Here is a 12,665-nt window from a genome sequence, read left to right on the forward strand (position 1 = left end):
ATCTTTTGTATTGAAGGTCTTCCACAGACTATTGTTTCCGACAATGGCCCACAATTCATGTCCGCAGAATTTCAGTCATTCTGCAAGGCTAATGGTATTCAACATCTGACATCCGCGCCGTTTTCGCCTCAGTCAAACGGTGCCGCTGAACGATTGGTCCGGACTTTCAAGTCACAGATGTTGAAGTTGAAAGAGTCGCATTCTCGGGAGGACGCGTTGTTGCTCTTTTTGTCTTCGTATCGCTCTCAGCCCCGAGATGGTCGCTCGCCGGCTGAGTTGCTCCACGGTCGTCCTCATCGGACCTTGATGTCTTTGCTACATCCGCCGCATCAGGTTCCTGTGCAGCGGCAGACTCCTGCTTTTGCTCCAGGCGACGTTGTATACTATCGCAACTATCGAGGTTCACGGCGTTGGCTCGCTGGGCGCATTCTTCGCTGCCTCGGCCGCACTATGTATCTGGTTTTGGGGGCCACTGGTGAGGTGCGTCGGCATCTCAATCAGCTGCGCCTCTGTCGTCGCACGGGTTCTGCCGCTCCCCATCTGCTTTCAGCGACGGTGCCGTCCGGTCAGCGCCCTGGGGACCCATCTACTGGCTCGCCTCATCCCCAGGTGTTACCGACGCTGCCTTCCATTTTGCCACATGGCAACGCACCGCCGCCGCCTGTTCTCCTGCCGGCGCCGCCCACAGTGGACGCTTCGCTGCAGCCGCCAAGCGCCTCCCTGGGTCACATGCCGCCGATCGCTTCCCGTGACCAGCTGTCCTCCGACATGGACCTCTTGCCCGCTCCGGACCACATGTCGTCTTTGCCCGTCGGGTACCCCGACGCGATGGAGGTCGAATCTTCGGCCCCTCCTGTCTCTTTACGGGCGCATACACCGCATGTTGGTGTGCACCCTGGACTAGGTTTTCAGGCGTTTCCTAGCTCCCCTTGGACCGAATGGCCGGGTGCGGGTGGCACAGCCTCGCCTGTTGTTAGGCTCCCCACCTCGTCGCATACGTCAACATGGGGTCCTCTCCACGGCGGGCGGAAGCCTTATAACACAACCGTACGCCGATTTGCGAGGGAGGAATGTGGTGTCACCGCCAGACACCACACTTGCTAGGTGGTAGCCTTTAAATTGGCCGCGGTCCGTTAGTATACGTCGGACCCGCGTGTCGCCACTGTCAGTGATAGCAGACCGAGCGCCACCACACGGCAGGTCTAGAGAGACTTACTAGCACTCGCCCCAGTTGTACAGCCGACGTTCATAGCAATGGTTCACTGACAAATACGCTCTCATTTGCCGAGACGATAGTTAGCATAGCCTTCAGCTACATTTGCTACGACCTAGCAAGGCGCCATATTCAATTGCTAATTAATATTAAGAAGCATGTATCATCAAGAGCGATGTTCTACAATTATGGATTAAAGTTAAGTATTCCAGAAGCTACGTACTTTTCTTTATAGCATTCATTACGTATCCTGTTTCAGACCTCACGCCTGCCTGTGTGAGTTTAAGCGCGTGCCTTTCGGCTTCCTCTCATTGTCTAGACACAATAATTCCTAAATAATCTAAAAGTTTCTGGGTGCAGGTATGATACTGTGTAATTTAAAGTGATTGAAGAAATACAAGTTGTAAGTTTTGTATATAAACAAAAAGTAAATGTTGAGATTAGTGTATTGTGACTTTCGCACGTCAGAGTAACTTTTGGAGTCAGTTGGCGAATTTCGACTCTAGATTCAACAATAGTGATAAGCATTGGTTTACTGGAAGGGCAATCAAACTGGAGTACATGGAAATACAAAGAAAATGTCAGTCTACTTGGTATGCTTGGAGCGTTTGGCATTGTTGAAGGTAGGTTAGTTAAACCTTTACAACCTGCAGAAGGTGCTACTGCTCAGGTAAAAGAGGCATATAAGAACATATTAAATAATTATCTTAAGGCTGACAGCAATGCTTTAATTGTATCAACCATGGCTATGACAGAGGAAACATTGCAGAAAATAATGTGCCTTAATACATCCTGAGAAGTATGGGTAGAATTGCATAAATTATTTGACAATATTTCTGAAAATAAAAGTTTATGACCTCTGTTTACAATTTTTTGGATTTGTGAAACATTCTAATGAAAACATAACAACTAATGTGTCAAATGAGAAAAATGTATGGAATGATTTGAAGTAAGAAGTGGCCAAAGATGTTGAAAATCACCCAGAATTACCCAATTTATATTTAATTTGTATAATTTTAGGTCCACTACAAGATGAGTATTTTTCATTAAAATAAAGCTGAATGCTTATGTCAAAAACTGATAGGACTGTTGATAACTTGACAATTCAACTTTGTGGACATGAGAAAGCTTTGCTGAGTAAAGGAGGAGGTTCCACGCCTCAAGAGGCACTTTTAAGTAATTCACCAAAACAACGCTCTAAATACCCTCAGAGGAAAATGAAAATTGTCTATCATTACTGTAAGAAGGCATATCATGTGATCAAGAAATTTTGAAAGTGGATTGCAGATGTTCGAGCACAAAAGCCTCAGAAAAGTGATGTGTTGGAAGCTGTTAAAACAACAAATATGAACATGATTCTGTTTGCTGAAACGTCTGTTGTTATGTCATCTCAGTGTGATACTGGTGGCTTGTTTGTAGATAATGGTGCAACAAGTCATATCACATAGTAACATCAGTGGATGGTTATACTGTTGGAGCTGCTGGCAAGGGGACCACAGATATAGTAGCAGCAGTAAATGGAAAATGGCACAAAATTCCTTTGAGTGATGTGTGATATGTAACAAAAATTAAAAAGAATCTATTTTCTGTCTTAGTGGCACAAGATAAAAATCCAAAAAGTACATTTTTATACACAACAGAAATTTTCAAATTGGTGAAGTCAAAAAACTAGTTGGCAAATGTGACCATTATGGAGGACTAGGTACCTTAATGATGTGAAGCATTAAACCTCCTACTCCTGCTGAAGTAAACGAAATCGGATGAGAAAACTTACTACAATTGTATAATGAAATATTTGGACATCAAAATAAACATGTTTATCTCCAGCATCTTGGGATTGGATTATGACCCCTGTGAAGGCAATATTTACAGTAGAGCACATTGGCTTCCATTTGGCAGCCAGAAGAGAGCTTCTGAACTGGGAGAGTTGACTCATATAGATGTCTCCATTCCTTTTCAAAACTGTCAACTCTGGGTGTTGCTACTTTGTTTCAGCTAAAGATGATTTCAGTAAATTTCGAGCTGTTTACTTTATCAAGGAAGAAAATAGAAGTTCCTAATAAACTAGGGCAATTTATAACTTAAGCAAAGACTGCTGGACATACAATTAAAAAAAATCTTACGCAATAATGGAGGAGAGTTCAACAATAAGCAGACAAGGGACATTCTACAGGAGGAGGGAATAATCCAACATTTCACTATGCTATACACTCCATAGCGAAATGAAAGAAAAAACCAAATTCTTCTTGCAACAGCCAGGGCTATGATGCATGCTCATGGAAACATTCCTACATCATTTTGGGCTAAAATGATAATTTTTGCAGCATACACCCTGAATCGAACGGGGCCTTCCAGTATTCTAGGGCTGTCTCCATACAAAATATGGTATCAAAAGAAGCCTGGAATGAGCATCTACATATATTACGGTCTAAATGTTATGTTCACATTCCAAAACAATTTAAGGTGAAAATGTATCAAAACAGTAAAAGGGCTAATTGACTATGGGCATGATGATGGTTATCAGATTTGGCATGAAGAAAATCACAAGCTAATGAGATCAGGGAAGTTACTTTTGAAAAGTAAATTATGCAAAAGGAAAGTCCAGTAATTCCTGTGGATCTTGATCTCCTTCATCAGAAGTCACAAGACCCATCAGACAAAACTGAGAGCAAAGTGAAATCTAGTTTTCCAAGAGAAAATGAGTTCTACAGTTGCGATAATTTACAGGATGAAACTGAAGAGAAATTAGAACAATCTCAAGATGAAATAATTAGTTTGCAACTGTGTGAACATTTAACGCTAAAATGTCCAAAAAGATTATAAGACTATGTAATGCAGTTAATGACCTATGAGGAACCAAAAATCTCATTGTGATGCCATGAATTCGAGTCAACGACATGATTGGAAAGCAGCAATAGATCAAGAAATGGTGGCACATCAAGAAAATGGAACATGAACTTTGAAAGATTTACCTCCTGGCAAAAGGGCAATTCCACTTAAGTGATTCTACAAACTGAAGACATATGCTGATGGATTGGATGACAGATTCAAAAGCAAGATTGGTCATCAAAGGTTTTCTCAAAACAGAGGGACTGATTATGAACAAACTTTCAGCCCTAGGGTGAAGATGTTGTCTATACAAACATTACTCAGTGTTGCAGCCCAACAGAATATGAACACTGCAGAAATAGATGTGACTAGTGCTTCCTCTATGGTGACGTGAAGGAAACAGCCGGAAGATTATAATAATGGATCTAGAAAAGTATGTTGATTAATAGAAAGCTTATACATCCAGAAACAGGCATCCTGTTGTTGTAATGGGAGATCCACTAATTACATCATGGAATTAGGATTTAAGAGAAGTGAAGTTCATACATCCCATTTTATGAGACATAAAAGTTCTTACATGACTTTTTTCATATGCTGTATTGATGACAGACTGTTGTGGCAACAATGGTAGTGAATTTAAAGAATTTATTGAAGCCCTTGCAAGAGGATTCAAAATAAAATCAAACCTGGCATCATATTTCTTTGGATCGGAAATTGAGAGAAAAGAAGATGGATCCATTCAAATCAGTAAGATGTGCTACAGCAAGAAGGTTTTGGAGCACTTTGGCATGAGTGATTGTAGAGTTATTACAACTCCAATTATCAAGGACAATGCCATGGAAGAGAACCTTATTGACACTCAATATCCATGTAGGCGAGCAGTTGGATCCTTGATGTACTTGATGTGTGGGACAAGACCAGACATAGCATATGCTGTAGGAGTAGTATATAGAAGTCAGGAAACTCTGACAGTGTGTGATGTAATAAAGGTAAAAAGAATCTTTTGCTATTAAATAATGCTTAGGTAAAAGATACATTTGACTGGATGATAAATTAAAAAAGCAGTGAAGACAAAAGCATTCTTGACTGTTATAGCGATGCCAATCATGGAGATGATTTAGAGAATGGATGATACACTTCAGGTGTAGAGAATGGATGATACACTTCAGGTGTTCTTTGCTTGTAATCTGGTGCACCTGTCAGCTGGACAAGTAAGCAACAAACTTCAGTTGGAGTCTCTACTACAGAAGCTGAAGTTACAGCAGCTAGTGAAGCAGCATGAGGAATTGTTTGGATCAAGAGACTTTTAACTGAACTTTGACAACTAAAGGATTTGAAACCTTGCCTACGAGTGGACAGAATCGCAAATTTCACTTTTTTTCAAGAGCAAAAGCAGAAAATCAGCTTGTGGATTTATCAAGAAAATCATTATTTGCTGTTCGACAATGACAGTTGTGCAATTATGTATGTGTGTGTGTGTGTGTGTGTGTGTGTGTGTACTCTTCACTGCAATGGAAATGATTTTTATCGTTGTTAAGTGTTAAAGTATAGACGTTCAATAACCCACTGTTTTTGAACAAATAAAAACTTGTTATTCCTAAATAATCAAACAAATTACACCAAATAACTGCCATCTGGATTTGAATTGACACCCCCATAGCTGTCATTCAGTCTCCAACAGCCAAATCTATATTAAATTTTTCTTTACATTCCACCAGGTTCCTAAGTTAGGTGATATTTACTTGTCTGATGCTTGGTGTCATATTCAATTTCAACCACTTGTCTGGTGAGCAGTAGTGTAATGTAGGAAGCCTACAGTTTAGACTTTCTAATGAAAGACAATTCACCACTGTTTATCAATATTAAAGACTGGTAAAATGAGTTTTGCTGAATACAAATTTATTATAGGTTGGACAAAAAAATTGAGGCTGTATCCTGCGAGTGTTTGTGATGGAAGCAAGGGACAGTATGCAGCCGCTGGATGCATCAGTCAACATGCTTAGGTAACAGATAATTTGACTACGTGATAAATTACAAGAAAGGAATCATCATTTATGCAAATGTTGTTCACGTGGAATAAAAGTTTTTAATTTTATATTACACTACTGAATTGTTTCAGCATTTGTCAACAAATTCATTCAAAAACTGTCACACACACACACACACACACACACACACACACACACACACACACATAAACTGGCTGCAGCATCATAACATTAAAACAGTAAAGGCCATACATGATTTATTTGTATAGTTTCCACGTGTTTTGCCTGAGTTCTATTGACAACCTAATGTTTGAGGGACCTGCCCCTCCTTTCCAATTTTCCCTAATCATATGTATCTACCAGCAATATGTGGAATTTCATCTCACGAAGGTAAGTACTCACCATCCACTCTTGTCTTCCTCTGTAGAATACAATGAATGAACAGATGACTGAATGAGCGAATTTATGAGAGAACAAAGTGGATGAATATTATGCGCAAGTTATCAAGCAACAAATCCCAGATGTATTCAATGTGTGATATCTTAAGAAAACTCGTAGATGAGACATGAAGTGATACATCTCATCTGCCCTATTAGAATAGATTTCTGAGACAGTGTTGATCGAAGGATATCGCTTCGAGAACTAAAAGTTTTTGGTTGTAGCAGCTGTGTGTAATAGTTTTTGGAAACTGAGATATGGCTGTTGTTGTTGTTGTTGTTGTTGTTGTTGTCTTCAGTCCTGAGACTGGTTTGATGCAGCTCTCCATGCTACTCTATCCTGTGCAAGCTTCTTCATCTCCCAGTACTTACTGCAACCTACATCCTTCTGAATCTGCTTAGTGTATTCATCTCTTGGTCTCCCTCTACGATTTTTACCCTCCACGCTGCCCTCCAATGCTAAATTGGTGACCCCTTGATGCCTCAGAACATGTCCTACCAACCGGTCCCTTCTTCTTGTCAAGTTGTGCAACAAACTCCTCTTCTCCCCAATTCTATTCAATACCTCCTCATTAGTTATGTGATCTATCCATCTAATCTTCAGCATTCTTCTGTAGCACCACATTTCGAAAGCTTCTATTCTCTTCTTGTCTAAACTATTTAACGCCCATGTTTCACTTCCATACATGGCTACGCTCCATACAAATACTTTCAGAAACGACTTCCTAACACTTAAATCTATACTCGATGTTAACAAATTTCTCTTCTTCAAAAATGCTTTCCTTGCCATTGCCAGTCTACATTTTATATCTTCTCTACTTCGACCATCATCAGTTATTTTGCTCCCCAAATAGCAAAACTCCTTTCCAACTTTAAGTGTCTCATTTCCTAATCTAATTCCCTCAGCATCACCCGACTTAATTCGACTACATTCCATGATCCTCGTTTTGCTTGTTGATGTTCATCTTATATCCTCCTTTCAAGACACTGTCCATTCTGTTCAACTGCTCTTCCAAGTGCTTTGCTGTCTCTGACAGAATTACAATGTCATCGGCGAACCTCAGCGTTTTTATTTCTTCTCCATGGACTTTAATACCTACTCCGAATTTTTCTTTTGTTTCCTTTACTGCTTGCTCAATATACAGATTGAATAACATCGGAGACAGGCTACAACCCTGTCTCACTCCCTTCCCAACCACTGCTTCCCTTTCAAGCCCCTCGACTCTTATAACTACCGTCAGGTTTCTGTACAAATTGTAAATAGCCTTTCGCTCCTTGTATTTTACCCCTGCCACCTGCAGAATTTGAAAGAGAGTATTCCAGTTAACATTGTCAAAACCTTTCTTGCCTCACGTGTTCCAACATTTCTACGGAATCCAAACTGATCTTCGCCGAGGTCGGCTTCTACGAGTTTTTCCATTCGTCTGTAAATAATTCGTGTTAGTATTTTGCAGCTGTGACTTATTAAACTGATAGTTCGGTAATTTTCACATCTGTCAACACCTGCTTTCTTTGGGATTGGAACTATTATATTCTTTTTGAAGTCTGAGGGTATTTGGCCTGTCTCATACATCTTGCTCACCAGATGGTACAGTTTTGTCAGGACTGGCTCTCCCAAGGCCATCAGCAGTTCCAATGGAATGTTGTCTACTCCCGGGGCCTTGTTTCAACTCAGGTCTTTCAGTGCTCTGTCAAACTCTTCACGCAGTATCGTATCTCCCATTTCATCTTCATCTACATCCTCTTCGATTTCCACAATATTGTCCTCAAGTACATCGCCCTTGTATAGACCCTCTATATACTCCTTCCACCTTTCTGCTTTCCCTTCTTTGCTTAGAACTGGGTTTCCATCTGAGCTCTTGATATTCATACAAGTGGCTCCTTTTCTCCGAAGGTCTCTTTAATTTTCCTGTAGGCAGTATTTATCTTACCCCTAGTGAGATAAGCCTCTACATCCTTACATTTGTCCTCTATCGATCCCTGCTTAGCCATTTTGCACTTCCTGTCGATCGCATTTTTGAGACGTTTGTATTCCTTTTTGCCTGCTTCATTAACTGCATTTTTATATTTTCTCCTTTCATCAATTAAATTCAATATTTCTTCTGTTACCCAAGGATTTCTACTAGCCCTCGTCTTTTTACCTACTTGTTCCTCTGCTGCCTTCACTACTTCATCCCTCAGAGCTACCCATTCTTCTTCTACTGTATTTCTTTCCCCCATTCCTGTCAATTGTTCCCTTATGCTCTCTCTGAAACTCTGTACAACCTCTGGTTTAGTCAGTTTATCCAGGTCCCATCTCCTTAAATTCCCACCTTTTTGCAGTTTCTTCAGTTTTAATTTACAGTTCATAACCAATAGATTGTGGTCAGAGTTCACATTTGCCCCTGGAAATGTCTTACAATTTAAAACCTGGTTCCTAAATCTCTGTCTTACCATTATATAATCTATCTGATACCTTCTAGTATGTCCAGGATTCTTCCACGTATGATTCTTGAACCAAGTGTTAGCTATGATTAAGTTATGCTCTGAGCAAAATTCTACCAGACGGCTTCGTCTTTCATTTCTCTCCCCCAATCCATGTTCACCCACTATGTTTCCTTCTCTCGAATTCCAGTCACCCATGACTATAAAATTTTCGTCTCCCTTCACTACCCGAATAATTTCTTTTATCTCATCATACATTTCATCAATTTCTTCATCATCTGCAGAGCTAGTTGGCATATAAACTTGTACTACTGTAGTAGGTGTGGGCTTCGTGTCTATCTTGGCCACAATAATGCGTTCACTATGCTGTTTGTAGTAGCTTACCCGCACTCTTATTATTTTATTCATTATTAAACCTACTCCTGCATTACCCCTATTTGATTTTGTATTTATAACCCTGTATTCACCTGACCAAAATTCTTGTTCCTCCTGCCACCGAACTTCACTAATTCCCACTATATCTAACTTCAACCTATCCATTTCCCTTTTTAAATTTTCTAACCTACCTGCCCGATTAAGGGATCTGACATTCCACACTCCGATCCATAGAACGCCAGTTTTCTTTCTCCTGATAAAGACGTCCTCTTGAGTAGTCCCCGCCCGGAGATCCAAATGGGGAACTATTTTACCTCCAGAATATTTTACCCAAGAGGACACCACCATCATCATTTAACCATACAGTAAAGCTGCATGCCCTCGAGAAAAATTACGGCTGTAGTTTCCCCTTGCTTTCAGCCATTCTCAGTACCAGCACAGCAAGGCCGTTTTGGTTAGTGTTGCAAGGTCAGATCAGTCAATCATCCAGACTGTTGCCCCTGCAACTACTGAAAAGGCCGCTGCCCCTCTTCAGGAACCACACGTTTGTCTGGCCTCTCAAGAGATACCCCTCCGTTGTGGTTGCACCTACGGTACGGCCATCTGTATCGCTGATGCATGCAAGCCTCCCCACCAACAGCAAGGTCCATGGTTCATGGGGGTAGGGAGATATGGCTAATGTTCATTATAACATCATAGAATACCACAGTGGATACCTATCTGGTACAATGCTGATCAATGTACAGGTAGGAATAATTCTCAAGCTTCAATAATTCAAATGTGCTCACTCTTCACTGCATCTCCGAAATGATATGACATACTGGAAAGGATGCTGACAGCCAGTTGAGCACTAGTAATGTTGATTCATCCCTTGGTTACCATTGTAGTTGAAGAATCATCTCTAATTTGTTGCTGAGGTTTCACTGCATATGCTATACGTACACACACACACACACACACACACACACACACACACAGGTATGTTCATATGTTAAACAGGCATGAGAATATGAGAATGTAATAAATCTTACATCAAGATCGCCGGAAGATGGTGGCTCATCCTCAATAGTGCCGTCTGTGCTGCCCTGTGTATGTACAGGTGCTACTGGAGGGAGGATGGGTGCTGGAGTAGTCAGTGGTGGAGCAACTGGGCCAGGGCCAGTTGACCATGCTGATGATGACCATACAGAGCCAATACAAAGTGAGTTACTTGGTCCCCACGGTGAATATGACTGATCTGTTTTGTTCTTTGCTGTCACAGAAACATCAGAAAACAGAGAATCATTGTGGCTTTCCAATGGCTGTGGTGGTGTATAAAGTGGCTTCCATAATGCATCCATCATCGGCCAAGAGTCTGCTGCAACAACAAAAAAATACAATAATGAAAATATATCAGCAACAATGACATCTAAGCTAGGCACATAATCTCAAAAAAGTGTTTCAACTTCATGTGATGCAAAAGTTTTACTATTAAACCTCTAAATACCTTTACAACCAATTCCCTACAACACATAATTGTTGTTAATAAAGAATAGGGTGCTACTTTACAAATTATGCTCGGGATATAACAGTCAGGCCCATTGTAACTAAGAAGCATGAGAACACCATCAACACACTATCCACAAATAAAGAGCACTGCAGGAGACTCCTTCCATGAAAATTATTAGCAGTTATAGTAAAGAAAGTAATGCTTGTAACATTTCACTGAAGGACATCATACCTTATACAAATCTGTCAGGAAGAACTTAAGTAACTATGGAAGCCCCAACTATGGTGTACTAGAATATGGTGCATCCAAGTAATGTCATATGCTTTTCGTATATTTAAAAGGCAATATGCCTATTAAATGCTGTCTGCATTGGAAAGTCTGTTGAACAGCCACTTCCATTAAGTTGTGAACATTAAATTGGTATTTTCAATACCTGCACTTGGAATGATTAAGGAGCTTCGTAGTCTTTAGGATCAGTTGACAGCTGACCTGTCACTCCAAAGTCTTTTTATGTAGCTCATTAAAGCAATGCTTCTGGAATTGCTGCAGTACAATTGGGTGCACCCTGTTTTGAGGATGGAGATCAAAAATGTTTAACTCTATGGGAGGAAATTATCACGCCAACCTACTGAACTGAAATTACTATGAGAATTTCCTTTGACTTGGTTCACAGTTATTGCAGGACATTGTGTTGGAGTTACCCACAGCCAGGCACCATATCAGGAGCTTCAGCCATAAGAGATTCCAGTTCTCACGTAGAGATAGAGCCATTATATGACTTAGAACCCTCTCTAATGTCTTAAGGTAGTCGTCAAATGTTGGATCCTGGCTTTCAGTGGCAGTAGCCAATACAAAGTGTGGTGGAATTGTCTGGGCAATATCCGCTGGTGATCTTTTGGGAATATGGTCATTTCAGAATCAGTTCCATAGGTGGTTGACTGCATTTACCAAAAATTTTCCTGATAGCTTCCTAGACTCATGCAGTCTAAGTTGAAGCAGTTGTTGGAGTTCAGGAACAGTTGCCATGGCTTTTTGTTGTTCTCTTTCATAAGGTGGCAAGCTTTGGCCATTATGGCCTAGAAGGCTGCAAAGTTTTCTGGTGTTGGTCGGGGTTTAGACCATTGTAGGACTACATACCTGACCCTGCTCTACCAGAGTATGGTTTCCATCTTGCCAGTTTCCTTATTAGACTCTGTTCTGCTTGGTAGATGGATCAAGACTGTGCAGTGATCAATGGATTGAAGGTCGTCACAAACTTTCCATTGAAGAAAATCTGGATGGACTGACGAGCATAATAATTTGTCTATTGGTCAGGGCCACTTTGTAGCAGTGGTGAAGCATATTTCATCAATAGTGTTACGATACACAGTTCCTTGTGCATGATGATGATCTCAGCAACTCAACACATGCATCAAGTAAAGGACAAGCTCCATAGCACAATGAGTGCACTGAAGTCTGCAGTAGGTAAAATAGTTGGTGGAGTTCATTGACGTAGACACGTGGGGACAATGAAGGGACCCAACCCCCCTCCCCCGACAGCCAATAAGCTTTTTTGGTGTGTAAAGTCACTAATGTTGAAATATGGCAATTAGTTTAATGAAAATGTGATTAAATTTGCCTGTTGAACACTTACAGTATCCGTTGTATTGCAAAGTTTGGCAGCAGCAAAAAGTGGCATATGTATAAAAGTTGTTGATGCTAAGTTGAGGTCACGATTAGAAGACACTCACATCAGCATCTCGGGCAGTGATGTCGCATTCTGGCCTGAGATGGTGGAGTCGGCAGTCATGTGTCCGTGAGAAACCTTTTACTGCTTGTGTAGTCTTTCCATTTTACATACTTTTTGGCAGTCATATTAAGTTGTATTCAGGTGTGAGTAAGTATGTTAACTTAGAAGCTCTGAAGCTCAG

At 40.8% G+C, this 12,665-nt stretch overlaps 1 protein-coding gene across 3 annotated transcripts in view; it reads right to left on the minus strand.

Moving 5' to 3' along the window:
• Window positions 1-12,665, minus strand: part of LOC124621849 (transmembrane protein 131) — a 386,383-nt gene that overhangs the window by 12,311 nt on the left and 361,407 nt on the right. For 2 of the 3 annotated variants that reach the window (XM_047147293.1, XM_047147292.1), the window contains exon 24: window positions 10,298-10,623. In XM_047147293.1, the coding sequence (XP_047003249.1) occupies window positions 10,298-10,623 (326 nt within the window). The remainder of the gene's footprint in view (window positions 1-10,297; window positions 10,624-12,665) is intronic. The other variant, XM_047147295.1, reaches the window with a different exon arrangement.

The sequence above is a fragment of the Schistocerca americana genome, chromosome 7 (assembly GCF_021461395.2).
Source record: "Schistocerca americana isolate TAMUIC-IGC-003095 chromosome 7, iqSchAmer2.1, whole genome shotgun sequence".
Lineage (NCBI taxonomy): Eukaryota > Metazoa > Arthropoda > Insecta > Orthoptera > Acrididae > Schistocerca > Schistocerca americana.